Below are 17,295 nucleotides of genomic sequence, written 5' to 3' on the forward strand. Positions count from 1 at the left end.
TTTCCCAAACCAGATTGCAGGAAGGAAGGAAAAGTAGGCAATGCAAATGTCCAGGGAGACACTCCCTGAGCAGAGCACTAAGATAAGAATATCTTCCACGTCTTGTGGTGGATCTCGGCAGACGTCGGCTTCCTAGCCCGTCTCATGGTGACAATGACGTCTTGAGATAATCCTGAAGACGCTAGGATCCAGGACTCAATAGCCACCAGTCAGGTTCAGGGCTGTAGAATTCAGATGGAAAAAACGGCCCTTGGGACAGTAAGTCTGGCCGGTCTGGTAGTGCCCACGGTTGGCCGACCGTGAGATGCCACAGATGCAGGTACCACGACCTCCTCGGCCAGTCTGGGGCGACGAGGATGGCGCGGCGGCAATCGGAGCTGATCTTGCGTAGCCCTCTGGGCAACAGTGTCAGAGGGGGAAACATAGGGTAGCTGGAACTGCGACCAATCCTGAACTAAGGCGCCTGCCACCAGAGCTCTTTGATCGTGAGACCGCGCCATGAAAATCGGGCCCTTGTTGTTGTGCCGAGACGCCATTAGGTCGACGTCCGGCCTCCCCCAGCGGCTACAGATTTCTTGAGACCCGTCCGGGTGAAGAGACCATTCCCCTGCGTCCATGCCCTGGCGACTGAGGAAGTCTGCTTCCCAGTTTTCTACGCCCGGGATGTGAACTGCGGATATGGTGTATGCTCTGTCTTCCACCCACATCAGAAGCCGCCGGACTTCCTGGGAGGCTTGCCGACTGCGTGTTCCGCCTTGGTGGTTGATGTATGCCACCGCTGCGAAGTTGTCCGGCTGAATTCGGATCTGTTTGCCTTCCAGCCTCTGCTGGAAGGCTTGCAGGGCAAGATACCCTGCCCAGATTTCCAGAACATTGATCTGAGGGGTGGACTCCTCTGAAGAGAGTCCTTGCCCGTCTGAGAAAGGGGTACGTTCCTGTCTAGGGACGTTGACTTCCCATCCCATTGGTGCAGAATGTCCTATAGAAGTGGACGCAGATGAAACTGCGCGAAAAGGACTGCCTCTGCATGAGGCGTCTTAAGGGGTGTGACTGGCCTTGAAGGAGAGACTGCACCCCCGTCTGTAGTGAACGCTGTATGTCCAGCGGGAGCTGCACTATCGCTGAGAGAGTGTGAAGCTCCATGCCAAGATATGTCAGCGATTGGGTAGGTGTCAGATTTAACTTTGAAAAGTTTATGATCCACCCGAAACTCTGGAGAGTCTCCAGCGCCACGTTCAGGCTGTGTTGGCATGCCTCTTGAGAGGGTGCCTTGACAAGTAGATCGTCCAAGTAAGGGATCACAGAGTGACCCTGAGAGTGCAGGACTACTCCCACTGCTGCCATGAACTTGTGAAAAGCCGTGGGGCTGTCGCCAGACCGAAGGGCAGGGCTACGAACTGAAGATGCTCGTCTTCAATAACGAATCGTAGCCAACACCGGTGCTCTGGAGCAATCGGCACGTGGAGATAAGCATCCTGATGTCTATTGACGCTAGGAAATCTCCTTGAGATATGGAGGCAATGACGGAGCGGAGGGATTCCATCCGGAACCGCCTGGTTTTCACGTGCTTGTTGAGCAGGTTTAGGTCCAAAACGGAACGGAAGAGCCGTCGTTTTTTGGTACCACAACCAGATTGGAGTAAAAACCGTATCTTGGTCCTGAGGAGGAACAGGGATTACCACTCCTTCTGCCTGCAGAAGAGCATCGGCTCGGTCGGGAGGTGGGGAAGTTCTGAAAATCTAGTCGGAGGACGAGAACAGAACTCTATCCTGTACACGCGAGACAAAAAGTCTCTCACCCACCGGTCTTTGACCTGTGGCAGCTAAATGTCGCCAAAGCGGGAGAGTCTGCCACCGACCGCGGATGCGGAGAGAGAGAGCTGAACGTCATGAGGAAACCGCCTTGGTAGCGGTTCCTCCGGCTGCCTTCCTTGGGCGTGATTGAGCCTGCCAGGAATCTGCGCCTCTCTGAGCTTTTTGAGTCCTTTTGGACGAGGACAATTGGGACCTGCCCGAGCCTGGGAAGGACCGAAACCTCGACTGTCCCTTCCTCTGTTGGTGTTGTTTGATCTGGGCTGGTGTAAGGAAGAGTCCTTACCCTTGGACTGTTTAATGATTTCATCCAATCGCTCACCAAACAGTCTGTCACCAGATAATGGCAAACTGGTTAAGCACTTTTTTGGAAGCAGAATCTGCTTTCCATTCCCTCAACCACAAGGCTCTGCGTAAAACCACGGAGTTGGCGGACGCCACTGACGTACGGCTCGTAGAGTGCAGGACAGCATTAATAGCGTAAGTCGCAATGCAGACATTGCGAGGTTAAGGACGCCATCTGCGGCACAGATGTACATGTGACAGTGTCCACGTGCGCAAGACCAGCTGAAAAAGCTTGGAATGCCCATACGGCTGCGAATGCCGGAGCAACCGACACGCCGATAGCTTCATAGACAGAATTCAACCAGAGGACCATCTGTCTGTCAATGGCATCTTTAAGTGAAGTCCCATCTTCCACTGCAACTATGGATCTAGCCGCAAGCCTGGAGATAGGGGAATCCACCTTTGGACACTGGGTCCAGCGCTTGACCACGTCAGGGAGAAAAAAGGATAACGTGTATCCTTAATACGATTGGAGAACGCTTATCTGGATAAGTGTGGTGTTTCCGGATTGCTTCTCTGAAGTCAGAGTGGCCAGAAAAGTACTCAATATACGCTTGAGATACTGAAAAGCGATTTCTCCTGCTGTGAAGCTGACTCCTCCACCGGAGGAGCTGAGGGAGAAATATCCAACATTCCTGTGAGGCAAATCCCGGGATATGAAGATGAATTATGACTCCAGTCATAATCCCTCATCACTCCCTGGCAGTGCCCCCTCCCTTCTTGTTCTCAGTGTTCCACTTACACCTCCATGGCCATGTCCTGTGATATGGAGATGAGGTGGTGTGGGAACAATGGACACAGGATGACTCCCTGCCGTCACCCTGTAGTAGGAGCTGCTAGCTAGTTAGCAAGGCTATGGAAATAGCCAGACAGAACGACTCCAGTAAAAAATGGTTCATATCTCGCAAGCCATATTTCCGATAAATATGGCAACCATAAAAATGGTGTCTCCGCATGCAGACGATGCCGGCACACCCTTTTTATGGGAGCAGGACATTGGGAAATGCCCCAGGCGTGATATCAGCCAATGGGGAACTGGCAGACAGGTCATGAGTCCCCTCGTTCTGTAGCTAAATTCATAACTGTCACAATGAGAGCATTGGCGTCTGCCTACGACGCTCCCAGGCAAAGTTATGGCCAATATCCCCTTTGCTGGATAATTCTGATCCATGCAGGGGGAGTGGCAGTGCTTCCCTGTGAGGTCACTAAGGTAGGAGGGGACCTGGATCTGCCCAGGTTGATAACCCTACTTCGGCCATTTTCCAGGGTTCTTCTCGCTGGGGGCACGTGTAGGAAACATCTGTGGGAAGGATCCTAGAAACCTGGGTACAGCACCCCCCTGTGGCCAGACGCAACAAGGTAACTGCTGGAACTGTGTATGCCTGTTTGTAACCCATGCTTTGATTGTAACTGTACTCTGACATATGTATATTCTGTAGATTCCCTATTGTATATATTGTAGTTTCTAGTGTGCTTTAGGCTGATTAAATTATATAATTAATCTTGGGCTGTTCTGTTATCTCGATCTTGAATCCCACGTCTGTGTGTTCGGCTAATAGTTACCGTAAATCGGTTGGTGGCAGCGAATTGTGCCAAGGATTATTGTGGGGAGGCCAGTGAGATTCGGGGAGATTTTATATATTCCGCCCGCGGAGGTCGGGGGAATATATACCTTACTCTCACCGGGGACCCTTCAATAATCGGCATAAGTAGTATAGCGGCCTCCTTGCTTATGGTCGGGCAATTCCATAATTGGCCTGACTATAAGAGGGGCGCTAGAGAGCGCGTCACGTGCTCTGTCTGTCGGTCGGGAGGTATAAAGGAGGGGTGACCCCCACTTGTTACCCCCCGATTGTGACGTACTGGTAGCCAGCGCGGGGGATTTCTGAGTGACCCCCCCGGTGGTTTGTGACATATTGGTGGCATAGCGGTGGGATCGAGATAATAGTGTGTGTGAGTGTGAGACCCATACTCCCAGACACTAAAGACTGCCTGCAGCAGCTGTGGCTGCTGGGGTCTTCAGACTAGCTCAACACTAGAGTGTCAGAGTGCAGATACTGTAAGGTGTGTGGAGGCATCAGGTGTCAGTTCTGTGTCAGTGACCAAAAGTCTGCAAGAATGGCTGATGGCACCAGGAGCAGAGCTATGCAACTGGCCAATGCTAAGGCAGGAGCCGAAGAGAGGGAGGACGGTGCTGTGGACAGCAATGAGGAGGTTGCCCACGAGTCCTCCAGGAGCTCGACGCCAGAAAACCGTTCTGCCGAGGACATTGCGCAACCTGGCACTGCTGGACAAGATGAGGAGGAGCTCACCCAAGGTTCCTCAACGAGCCAGATGCCAGCCCTCCGCTCTGAAAGGGACAGTGAATCGCCTAGCTCTGCAGCGTGCCGCAGATCACCACGTGCCATTCCACCGAGCCTGGGAGGCTCGGATAGCCTTCTTCAAATGGCTATGGCCCTTCTCCAGGCTGGAGACCAGAAGGGCTACAAGGAACTCCTGGCAGAGCGCAGGGCAGAGCGGCACGCAGAGCGTGAGGCTGCGGAGCGAGAGCGGCAGGCAGCGCGTGAAGAGCGAGAGCGACAGGCAGACCGTGACTACCAGCTGCAGCTAGCTCAGCTCCGGCCCTCATCAGCCACATGTGACCTTCGAGACACCAAACTTCCAAAGGTCCGTGTTGAGGACTTCCCAGTGCTGGAGAAGGATGGAGACTTGGACTCTTTCTTGACTGCTTTTGAACGGACTTGCTTGCAGCACCATCTGGACAAGGACCAGTGGGCCAAATACCTGACCCCCCGTTTAAGGGGTAAGGCCCTGGATATCCTTGGGGATTTGCCTGCTGAGGCAGATCAGGGCTACGACACCATCAAGCGGGCCCTGATCCAACAGTACAACCTCACTCCAGAGTCCTACCGCAAGAAGTTCCGGAGCCTACAGAAGGGACCAAAGGACTCCTGGGCTGACCACCGGCGGGCACTTGCCCGAGCTGCCGACCACTGGACCCAAGGCCTGCAGCTTTCCACCGGACCGGAGATCCTGGACTTGTTCATCACGGAGCAACTCTTGTGGAACTGCCCTGAGGATCTCCGCCAGTTCATCCGAGACCAGAAGCCAAAGGGGTCCACGGCTACAGCTGCCCTTGCCGATGACTACACCAACAACCGGGCCCCTGAGGCCAGGAGAGCGGCCACCAGCAGCACCTGGAGAGGGGGTAAGATGAATTCTGCGACTGCCCCACCTGCCCCTAGACTGCAGGGGGTGTCCCCCTCAACTCCCCTCTCCAAGCCCGTGGCAGAGCCAAGACGGTGCCACCAGTGCAACCTACCTGGACACTTCAAGGCCATGTGCCCTCAGCGTCCCAAGGCCCCGGACAGCTTCCAACCTGTCACCGTCGGCCGGTCTGTGACCATAGGACTGCGAGACAGCGCCTCGGAGGTGACTCTGGTGCGGCCTGAGATGGTGTCCCCCCAAGACTTGATCCCTGGAAAAACCCTCGCTGTCTCCGGGATTGGAGGCACTGACCCGGCGCTGCCTGTTGCTGACATTTATGTGGACTGGGGCGCAGGGCGGGGGGTGAGGGAGGTGGGGGTAACTGATCGGATCCCTGCAAACGTGCTACTTGGGACAGATTTGGGGCAGATAACCTCCCAGTTTGGGCCCCCCCCAAGGGCTGAACCTTCAGCCCGTACTGACATGACTCCTAACAATGTTAATGTGTTATCTATGAATGATGTAAGGGAGGAGGGAGTGAACTCTGATATTTCTGCTTGCATAGACACCATAGACACACACTCAGCTGCAGCTGTGACAGGGGAGGGGGTCAGAGAAAGGTGTGACAATGCCTCTACAAGTAACCAGCCTGTGAGCTGGGATCTGTTGCCCTCTGCAGGGATAAGCAGAGAGCAGGGTGCTGCAGGGGGAGGACCAGTGTGTGGGGTGGGGGCTACCACAGCAAATGTGGGGTCCCCAGAGATTTCACAGCGGGGTTCTGTTGCTGCAGGAGGGGAACAGGCAGGTGAGATTGGGGCCGGTCCAGGAGCGGAAGTGCTCCCAGGTAAGATCTCGGTGCATGGTTCCCCCACAACCGGGGTGTCAGGAAGCCAGGTAGGTCTGCCTGAACCGGCGACTTGGTCAGGAACGGAGGAGGAGCAGGCACGACCCACGGTCGCAGCGGCTGTGGCCGCTGTCACCCGCAGTGGGAGTGCTGGAAGCCAAGGGGCCTCCCGGAGGTCCGATAGCTCTTCCCCTTCTGACCAAGTGGCAGCCGAGTCAGGTGGAGGCCAGGACACAGGTCCCGGGGTACTGACTGAAGATGTGACAGTCTCGTCGATTCTGGCCACATCTAGTCAGGGGTTTCAGGCAGCGTTAGAAGCTGACGACAGCCTGAAAGCTCTTAAGGAGCAGGCGGCACAGCCTCCCTCGGACTCGGACCCGGAGCGAGTGGTCTGGGACCAAGGACGGCTGTACCGGGCCACGGTCCAGCAGGGTTCACCGGAGGCGTGGCCCAGGGACCGACAGTTGGTGGTACCCTATCCGTTCCGGACGGAGTTGTTGCGGATCGCACATGAGATTCCGATGGCCGGACACCTAGGGATCGCTAAGACCAAGGCCAGGTTAAACCAGCATTTCTACTGGCCAAAAATGGGGGCCGATGTGGCTGCCTACTGCCGTTCGTGTGAAACCTGTCAGAGAGTGGGGAAGGCGGGGCCACGCCCCAAAGCCCCACTAGTATCTCTGCCAATCATCGATGAGCCTTTCAGGAGGGTGGCTGTGGATCTGGTCGGCCCGCTGGCCATCCCCAGCAGCTCCGGGAAATGCTTCATACTGACGGTAGTGGACTATGCCACCCGGTACCCAGAAGCAGTGGCCTTGTCGTCCATTCGGGCTGACAAGGTGGCCACCGCATTGCTGGAGATTTTCTCCCGAGTGGGTTTTCCCCAGGAAATGCTCACTGACCGGGGGACCCAATTCATGTCCCAGCTGATGGAGGCCCTCTGTAAGCAAGTCCAGGTGCGACATCTGGTGGCCAGCCCGTACCATCCACAGACTAATGGCCTGTGCGAGCGGTTCAATGGCACCTTAAAGCAGATGCTTAAGATGTTGGTCGACTCCCATGGGCGTGACTGGGAGCGGTATCTCCCACACCTGTTATTTGCTTACCGGGAGGTTCCACAGGCCTCAACAGGATTCTCACCGTTTGAGCTCCTGTACGGGCGACGTGTGCGGGGCCCCCTGGCTCTGGTGAAAGAGGCTTGGGAAGGGGATTTGGCCACCCCTGGAGTGTCGGTTATCGAGTATGTCATGCGCTTCCGGGACAAAATGCAGGCCTTGACGCAACTGGTACACGACAATATGGCTCAAGCCCAGGCCGATCAGAAGCGTTGGTACGACCAGAACGCTTGTGAGAGGACCTACCAAGTGGGTCAAAAGGTGTGGGTACTGGTCCCCGTACCACAGGACAAGCTTCAGGCAGCCTGGGAAGGCCCATACCTCGTGTACCAGCAGCTCAACCCTGTAACGTACCTGGTCACCCTGGACCCTGCCCGTGGAAGGCGGAAGCCCTTCCATGTGAACATGATGAAGGCACATCATGAGCGGGAGGCGTGTGCGCTCCCCGTGTGCAACCTGCCCGAGGAGGGAGAAGCGGAAACCCTCTTGGATATGCTAGCCCAGGTTAGGGCCGGCGGATCCATTGAGGATGTGGAGGTTGGCCACCAGCTCTTGGAGGACCAACGGTCCCAGCTGTGGGCCACCCTCCTCCACTTCCGGGGGTTGTTTACCAACCAGCCCGGAAGGACTGACTTGGCTGTCCATCACGTGGACACTGGGGATCATCCCCCGATCCGGCGTTCAGCATATCGGGTCTCCCTGGAGGTGCAGCAACACATGCGCCAGGAGATTGACGAGATGCTGAAGCTGGGGGTGATCCAGGCATCCAACAGCGCTTGGGCCTCGCCTGTAGTCCTCGTCCCTAAGAAGGACCGAACCACTCGGTTCTGCGTGGACTACAGGGGGCTCAATGCGGTCACGGTCGCCGATGCGTACCCAATGCCACGCATCGATGACCTGCTCGATCAGTTGGCCGGGGCTCAGTACCTGACCATCATGGATCTGAGCCGGGGATATTGGCAGATCCCCCTGACTCGCAAGGCCAGGGAACGCTCTGCCTTTATTACCCCATTTGGACTGTACGAGTCCACGGTGATGCCATTCGGGATGAGGAATGCCCCTGCCACTTTCCAGCGGATGGTCAACACCCTGCTCAAGGGACTTGAAGGGTACGCGGCCGCGTACCTAGATGACATTGCCGTCTTCAGTCCCACCTGGGAGGACCACCTAGAGCATCTAGCACAGGTGCTCAGGCGGATCCACCGGGCAGGTTTGACCATCAAGCCGGGGAAGTGTCAGCTGGCCATGAGCGAGGTCCAGTACCTCGGTCACCGGGTAGGTGGGAGAACACTGAAGCCCGAGCCTGAGAAAGTGGAGGCCATCGCATCCTGGCCCACCCCCAGGACCAAGAAGCAGGTGATGTCCTTCTTGGGGACCGCTGGGTACTATAGGAGGTTTGTTCCATGCTATAGTAGCCTGGCAAAGCCCTTGACGGACCTCACCAAGAAGAAGCTGCCCTCTGCAGTCGATTGGACAATGGACTGCGAGACAGCCTTCCGGGCCCTAAAGGACGCCCTGTCCAGCCCGCCCGTGCTACAGGCAGCCGACTTCACGCGGCCGTTTGTAGTACAGACCGACGCCAGTGACTTCGGCCTCGGTGCGGTGCTCAGCCAGGTGGACTCTGCGAGCCAAGAGCACCCAGTCTTGTACCTGAGCAGGAAGCTGTTACCAAGGGAAGTTGCCTATTCCACGATGGAGAAGGAGTGCCTGGCCATAGTGTGGGCCCTGCAGCGTCTGCAACCCTATCTATACGGGCGCCACTTCATCGTGGAGACGGACCACAATCCCCTCAGCTGGTTGCACACCGTCTCTGGGACGAATGGGCGATTGTTGCGATGGAGCCTTGCGCTCCAGCAATACAACTTCACCATTCGCCACAAAAGGGGCCGTGACCACGGTAACGCAGACGGGCTGTCCCGACAAGGAGAGGTCGCGGACGGGCGCACGGGGGAACACCGGAGTGTGCTGCCCCCTAGCGCCCTCAAAAGGGGGGAGGTGTGAGGCAAATCCCGGGATATGAAGATGAATTATGACTCCAGTCATAATCCCTCATCACTCCCTGGCAGTGCCCCCTCCCTTCTTGTTCTCAGTGTTCCACTTACACCTCCATGGCCATGTCCTGTGATATGGAGATGAGGTGGTGTGGGAACAATGGACACAGGATGACTCCCTGCCGTCACCCTGTAGTAGGAGCTGCTAGCTAGTTAGCAAGGCTATGGAAATAGCCAGACAGAACGACTCCAGTAAAAAATGGTTCATATCTCGCAAGCCATATTTCCGATAAATATGGCAACCATAAAAATGGTGTCTCCGCATGCAGACGATGCCGGCACACCCTTTTTATGGGAGCAGGACATTGGGAAATGCCCCAGGCGTGATATCAGCCAATGGGGAACTGGCAGACAGGTCATGAGTCCCCTCGTTCTGTAGCTAAATTCATAACTGTCACAATGAGAGCATTGGCGTCTGCCTACGACGCTCCCAGGCAAAGTTATGGCCAATATCCCCTTTGCTGGATAATTCTGATCCATGCAGGGGGAGTGGCAGTGCTTCCCTGTGAGGTCACTAAGGTAGGAGGGGACCTGGATCTGCCCAGGTTGATAACCCTACTTCGGCCATTTTCCAGGGTTCTTCTCGCTGGGGGCACGTGTAGGAAACATCTGTGGGAAGGATCCTAGAAACCTGGGTACAGCGCCCCCCTGTGGCCAGACGCAACAAGGTAACTGCTGGAACTGTGTATGCCTGTTTGTAACCCATGCTTTGATTGTAACTGTACTCTGACATATGTATATTCTGTAGATTCCCTATTGTATATATTGTAGTTTCTAGTGTGCTTTAGGCTGATTAAATTATATAATTAATCTTGGGCTGTTCTGTTATCTCGATCTTGACTCCCACGTCTGTGTGTTCGGCTAATAGTTACCGTAAATCGGTTGGTGGCAGCGAATTGTGCCAAGGATTATTGTGGGGAGGCCAGTGAGATTCGGGGAGATTTTATATATTCCGCCCGCGGAGGTCGGGGGAATATATACCTTACTCTCACCGGGGACCCTTCAATAATCGGCATAAGTAGTATAGCGGCCTCCTTGCTTATGGTCGGGCAATTCCATAATTGGCCTGACTATAAGAGGGGCGCTAGAGAGCGCGTCACGTGCTCTGTCTGTCGGTCGGGAGGTATAAAGGAGGGGTGACCCCCACTTGTTACCCCCCGATTGTGACGTACTGGTAGCCAGCGCGGGGGATTTCTGAGTGACCCCCCCGGTGGTTTGTGACAATTCCCTTGATGGACGCTAGAAGATCATTCACTATGGCGTCACCATCCGGAGTATCCGGATTGAGAGCGGTCTCAGGATCAGAGTCCTGATCAGCTACGTCTGCCTCATCATACAGAGAGTCCCGCTGGGACCCTAACCAGTGATGAAGCAGAGTGCCGCTCCCAGCGAGCTCGCTTAGACTGTCTGGGACTGTCGTCCGTGTCAGAGCCTGCGCCCTGGGATGCATGGGACCCCCCCGGAGCACTGATTTGTTCCAAATGAGGGCGTATCAACCTTGCCCATGGTCCGTCTGGACTGCAAAGTCTCTAAGATGTTAGTCACAGTCACAGACCCATCAGCCGAAACTGCAACTCCGTCCCTGTCCCTGGACAGGGTTCACAGGTGGTTCCTTTAGCCACCTCTAGCAGAGACCCCGGCTGACCAAGTGCTACAGGGGAGCATTGCACACAATGGGGACAGTGGAACCTGCCGTGTGGAACAGTATCACGTGCAGTACAAGCAGCATAGAAAGCCTGTGCCTTGGCACCCTTTCTTTTTTGCTGCTGTTGTCTAGCCATCTAGAAGCATATAGCCAAGAATAGCGACCGTACAGTGCAATGTATAGCATACAAGCATGAAGTACAAATGAACACTTCAGCACATGCAGTACAAGCAGCATAGAAAGCCTGTGCCTTGGCACCCTTGCTTTTTTGCTGCTGTTGTCCAGCCATCTAGGAGTATATAGCCAAGAATAGCGACCGTACAGTGCAGTGTATAGCATACCAGCATAAAGTACAAATGAACACTTCAGCACATGCAATACAAGCAGCCTAGAAAGCCTGTGCCTTAGCACCCTTGCTTTTTGCTGCTGTAGTCTAGCCATCTAGGCATAAAGTACAAATGGCATTAGTGGGGTCAGCACTTCAGGTGCTGCTTACCGCCCGCCCAAAGGCGGGTGTGTGGTCGCCCGAATCCTGTGACTGGTTGCCCAGAGCTTGTCTCCCTTCTCCAGCCCAGACTGCGTGCAGGAATGGCTGCCGGCGTCTTGTGAAGAGGGGCGGGCCGTGGGCGTGCCCCAGACAAGAGCGGGAAACTGGCGTCCCACTGTGTCCAGTGAAGGGGGCTGGAGAATGCAAAGCAGACTCCAGCTCTCGGCGCTGACTGTCTGTACAGCGTCCCGCCCCTCCCCTGACTGGCAGGGCTGGGGGCGGGAACGAAGTGAAAACTAGGCCGCAAAGCCGGGGACTCGAGTAATAAGCGCGGCCGTCCTATGCACGGCCAGCGCGGAAGTCCCCGGCGCACCACAAGTCCCAGCCGCGCCACAGTGTAAAACACCCCGCAGCGGCCGGCGCGGCAGTTTCTAACACCTAAATTCACTCAGCTAAGCTGCAGTGAATAATAGCACAAGCGCTCCGCGCTGTTGTCCCCGGCGCACTAACACTCCCAGCCATGCTGGTATGTGTGTGCGCGATGTGTACGGAGACACAGAGTACCTTAATGTAGCAGGGCCCTGTCCCTGACGATACTCAGCTCCATATCCAGCAGGTTCTCTGGGTCTGTGGATGGAGCCCGGTCTCAGTGCCTGGAGACCGGTAAGATCCCACTTCACCCAGAGCCCCGAGGGGGGATGGGGAAGGAAAGCAGCATGTGGGCTCCAGCCTCCGTACCCGCAATGGGTACCTCAACCTTAACAAACACCCGACAAAAGTGGGGTGAGAAGGGAGCATGCTGGGGGCCCTAGTATGGGCCCTCTTTTCTTCCATCCGACATAGTCAGCAGCTGCTGCTGACTAAAAACAGTGGAGCTATGCGTGGATGTCTGACCTCCTTCGCACAAAGCATAAAACTGAAGCAGCCCGTGATCCACGGGGGGTGTATATGCAGAAGGGGAGGGGCCTTACACTTTTTAGTGTAATACTTTGTGTGGCCTCCGGAGGCAGTAGCTATACACCCAATCGTCTGGGTCTCCCAATGGAGCGCCGAAGAAAATATTATTATTATTTTTATTTTACACAATTCAGAATTTTGTAATATAAATATAATAATAATTTTATTTATTATTTGTATTATTATTATATTTATTTTACAAAGCTCTGAATTTTTTGGCCATTAAAATAATAAGAATAATAAATAAAATTATTCTTATTTTAGTGGCCAAAAAAATTCAGAACTTTGTAAAATAATAATAATAATATTTTATTTTAGTTTTCAAAGTTCTGAATTTTTTGGCCACAAAAATATATATATATATATATATATATATATATATATATATATATATATATTTATTTTATTATTATTATTATTTTTTTCATTTTGTGTCGTAATTTTCGGAGACTTGTAACTTTTTTTTCTGCAGACTGAGCCACTTTTGGGTATTTACAACACCTTAATTGTTTTTTATTGCATCCATCTGTGTTAAATACAGTGACCAAAAGATTAAAAAAAAAAGGCAATTACATTTTTTATTTCAATATTTTTATAGATGAGACTCACGGTTATCCCGAATAAAGAAACCTATTTTTGTATTGGAATAAGGGGCGTGTACTGAGGTATAAAGTAAAATTTATGGTCTAATCTGAGGCCCGGCCTGGGGCTTGCCCACAAAAATAGCAGCATCGATCAGAGCAAGCACCTGCTGCTGATAGAGGCGGGTGCCAGCTGTGTAATACAACTGGCGTCTGCATGGTATGGAGGGTAAACAGCTACTAAGCTCGCGCCACACAACCACACCTGACATGGGATATGCCGCGGATGTGGAAATAGGGTTAAAAAAAAAAAAGAAACCTGACGTAGCTGATAACAGAGAACACTAGATTAGCGCTTCTCTCCCTTTGAGCACGGTCTTATTCCCTCGGTGCTGCAGGGGGGCGTCGCACTCACCTCATCTTCTGTCGCTTCTCCCAGAGGCTTCGAGATCTGCAAAAAAAAAAAAAAAAAAACAATGAAAGGCGTCAGCAAATCCTAATGAGTCACTGTAAGAAAAGGGGCAGATTCATGGAGCCATCCTGTTACCCATATCAGCCAATCGGAGCGCAGCTTTCATTTCATATTCGGCTTTTGAAGAATGAAAGCTGAGCTGTGATTGGTTGCTAGAGGCAACACAGCTTCTCCTGGAGACGGAGGCCTGATTCTCCGGCTGTACATGTCGCCTGCTTGATGTTTTCCTTGATGCGGGAGATTAGGACGCATCTGTTCCCATCCGGAGGCCGATACGTCTCACAAATGTAACAAATGCTCAGCTGTGAGAAGTAGATGTGAACATGAATGTTACGCTGTACTGCCAGCAAGCAGAGGTCTTGAAAATGGTGGAGAATTGAGCGCCAAATAATCCCTGTAAGAAGCCATCAATGATCTGCTGCTGGGACTAGTAGGGGGGCTAGTAGCGCGGTTGGGACTAGTAGGGGGGCTGGTAGGGCGGCCGGGGCTAGTAGTGTTGCCTCGGCTGGTAGGGCTGCCGGGGCTGGTAGGGCCGCCGGGGCTGGTTGGGCCGCCGGGGCTGGTTGGGTCGCCGGGGCTGGTTGGGTCGCCGGGGCTGGTAGGGTCGCAGGGGCTAGTAGGGATGCAGGGGCTAGTAGGGATGCAGGGGCTAGTAGGGATGCAGGGGCTAGTAGGGATGCCGGAGCTGGTAGGGATGCAGGGGCTAGTAGGGATGCCGGGGCTGGTAGGGCCTCCGGGGTTAGTAGGGATGCAGGGGCTGGTAGGGATGCAGGGGCTGGTAGGGATGCAGGGGCTGGTAGGGATGCAGGGGCTGGTAGGGATGCAGGGGCTGGTAGGGATGCAGGGGCTGGTAGGGATGCAGGGGCTGGTAGGGATGCCGGGGATAGTAGGGATGCCGGGGATAGTAGGGATGCCGGGGATAGTAGGGATGCCGGGGATAGTAGGGATGCCGGGGATAGTAGGGATGCCGGGGATAGTAGGGATGCCGGGGATAGTAGGGATGCCGGGGATAGTAGGGATGCCGGGGATAGTAGGGATGCCGGGGATAGTAGGGATGCCGGGGATAGTAGGGATGCCGGGGATGGTAGGGATGCCGGGGATGGTAGGGATGCCGGGGATGGTAGGGATGCCGGGGATGGTAGGGATGCCGGGGATGGTAGGGATGCCGGGGCTGGTAGGGATGCCGGGGCTGGTAGGGATGCCGGGGATAGTAGGGATGCCGGGGATAGTAGGGATGCCGGGGATAGTAGGGATGCCGGGGATAGTAGGGATGCAGGGGCTAGTAGGGCTGCCGGGGATAGTAGGGATGCCGGGGCTGGTAGGGATGCCGGGGATAGTAGGGATGCCGGGGATAGTAGGGATGCCGGGGCTAGTAGGGCTGCTGGGAATAGTAGGGATGCCGGGGCTGGTAGGGATGCAGGGGCTAGTAGGGATGCCGGGGATAGTAGGGCTGCCGGGGATAGTAGGGATGCCGGGGATAGTAGGGATGCCGGGGCTAGTAGGGATGCCGGGGATAGTAGGGATGCCGGGGATAGTAGGGATGCCGGGGATAGTAGGGATGCCGGGGATAGTAGGGATGCCGGGGATAGTAGGGATGCCGGGGCTGGTAGGGATGCCGGGGATAGTAGGGATGCGGGGGCTAGTAGGGATGCCGGGGCTGGTAGGGATGCGGGGGCTGGTAGGGATGCCGGGGCTGGTAGGGATGCGGGGGCTAGTAGGGATGCCGGGGATAGTAGGGATGCCGGGGATAGTAGGGATGCCGGGGATAGTAGGGATGCCGGGGATAGTAGGGATGCCGGGGATAGTAGGGATGCCGGGGATAGTAGGGATGCCGGGGATAGTAGGGATGCCGGGGATGGTAGGGATGCCGGGGCTAGTAGGGATGCCGGGGCTAGTAGGGATGCCGGGGCTAGTAGGGATGCCGGGGCTGGTAGGGATGCAGGGGCTGGTAGGGATGCAGGGGCTGGTAGGGATGCAGGGGCTGGTAGGGATGCAGGGGCTGGTAGGGATGCAGGGGCTGGTAGGGATGCAGGGGCTGGTAGGGATGCAGGGGCTGGTAGGGATGCAGGGGCTGGTAGGGATGCAGGGGCTGGTAGGGATGCAGGGGCTAGTAGGGATGCAGGGGCTAGTAGGGATGTAGGGGCTGGTAGGGATGCAGGGACTAGTAGTTCCTCCTGTGGAGGGTACAGAGGTCGCCTTTTGCACTGAGTCGGTGGCGTCGCTTTGGCGCAGGGTCACTCACCCCTAGGGCCCCCGGGGGCCAGGCCACGCTGGGCAATCCTTCCTGCCGCAGCCCCTTGTCCTGGGTGAAGTGACCCGTCAGCTTCATTAGGGGATTGGCCCCCCCACACTCCGCGTCCACCAGTCCACGCATCGCCATGGTGACGGCCTGCAAAATGGAGGCAGCAACATAAGACACCGGCCCCTCCAGACATGACCGTCTCCCCCATACCCTCGCTGTGTCACCTCCCCGGGTGCGCGCCTTCCCCCCGCGCTGCCTCTAGTTCAGCAGGAGGGGGTCTCTCGCTGCCATGGATCTGTCTGTCGCTCCCGGATGTCTCTTCCTGTAGACAGAGTTCAAGGGGCGGAGAGACCGATAGTACAGAGATCAGGGGGAGGGGAGAGGCAGCCAGTCACAACATGGAGGAGAGACAGCCAGTCACAACATGGAGGAGAGACAGCCAGTCACAACATGGAGGAGGGGAGAGACAGCCAGTCACAGCATGGAGGAGAGAGACAGCCAGTCACAACATGGAGGAGAGAGACAGCCAGTCACAACATGGAGGGGAGAGACAGCCATCCACAACATGGAGGAGGGGAGAGACAGCCAGTCACAACATGGAGGAAAGAGACAGCCAGTCACAGCATGGAGGAGAGACAGCCATCCACAACATGGAGGAGAGACAGCCAGTCACAGCATGGAGGAGGGGAGAGACAGCCATCCACAACATGGAGGAGAGACAGCCAGTCACAACATGGAGGAGAGAGACAGCCAGTCACAACATGGAGGAGAGAGACAGCCAGTCACAACATGGAGGAGGAGAGACAGCCATCCACAACATGGAGGAGGAGAGACAGCCATCCACAACATGGAGGAGAGAGACAGCCAGTCACAGCATGGAGGAGGGGAGAGGCAGCCAGTCACAACATGGAGGAGAGACAGCCAGTCACAGCATGGAGGAGGGGAGAGACAGCCATCCACAACATGGAGGAGAGACAGCCAGTCACAACATGGAGGAGAGAGACAGCCAGTCACAACATGGAGGAGAGAGACAGCCAGTCACAACATGGAGGAGAGAGACAGCCAGTCACAACATGGAGGAGAGAGACAGCCAGTCACAGCATGGAGGAGGGGAGAGACAGCCAGTCACAACATGGAGGAGAGAGACAGCCAGTCACAACATGGAGAGAGACAGCCAGACACAACATGGAGGAGAGAGACAGCCATCCACAACATGGAGGAAAGAGACAGCCAGTCACAACATGGTGGAGAGAGACAGCCAGTCACAGCATAGAGGAGGGGAGAGACAGCCATCCACAGCATGGAGGAGAGAGACAGCCATCCACAACATGGAGGAGAGAGACAGCCATCCACAACATGGAGGAGAGAGACAGCCAGACACAACATGGAGGAGAGAGACAGCCATCCACAACATGGAGGAAAGAGACAGCCAGTCACAACATGGAGGAGAGAGACAGCCAGTCACAACATGGAGGAGAGAGACAGCCATCCACAGCATGGAGGAGAGACAGCCATCCACAACATGGAGGAGAGAGACA

At 55.3% G+C, this 17,295-nt stretch overlaps 1 protein-coding gene across 2 annotated transcripts in view; it reads right to left on the bottom strand.

Annotated features, from left to right (window-relative positions):
- Positions 1-16,174, bottom strand: part of PEX5 (peroxisomal biogenesis factor 5) — a 38,144-nt gene extending 21,970 nt beyond the window's left edge. Inside the window, exons 1-3 of one of the 2 annotated variants that reach the window (XM_075348275.1) lie at positions 15,982-16,174; positions 15,758-15,904; positions 13,459-13,494 (exon numbers count right to left, since the gene is read on the bottom strand). In XM_075348275.1, the coding sequence (XP_075204390.1) occupies positions 13,459-13,494; positions 15,758-15,895 (174 nt within the window). In that variant the 5' untranslated portion in view covers positions 15,896-15,904; positions 15,982-16,174. The remainder of the gene's footprint in view (positions 1-13,458; positions 13,495-15,757; positions 15,905-15,981) is intronic. The other variant, XM_075348274.1, reaches the window with a different exon arrangement.
- Between the last annotated feature and the right edge of the window lie 1,121 nt (positions 16,175-17,295).

The sequence above is a fragment of the Anomaloglossus baeobatrachus genome, chromosome 5 (assembly GCF_048569485.1).
Source record: "Anomaloglossus baeobatrachus isolate aAnoBae1 chromosome 5, aAnoBae1.hap1, whole genome shotgun sequence".
NCBI classification, from domain to species: Eukaryota; Metazoa; Chordata; class Amphibia; order Anura; family Aromobatidae; genus Anomaloglossus; species Anomaloglossus baeobatrachus.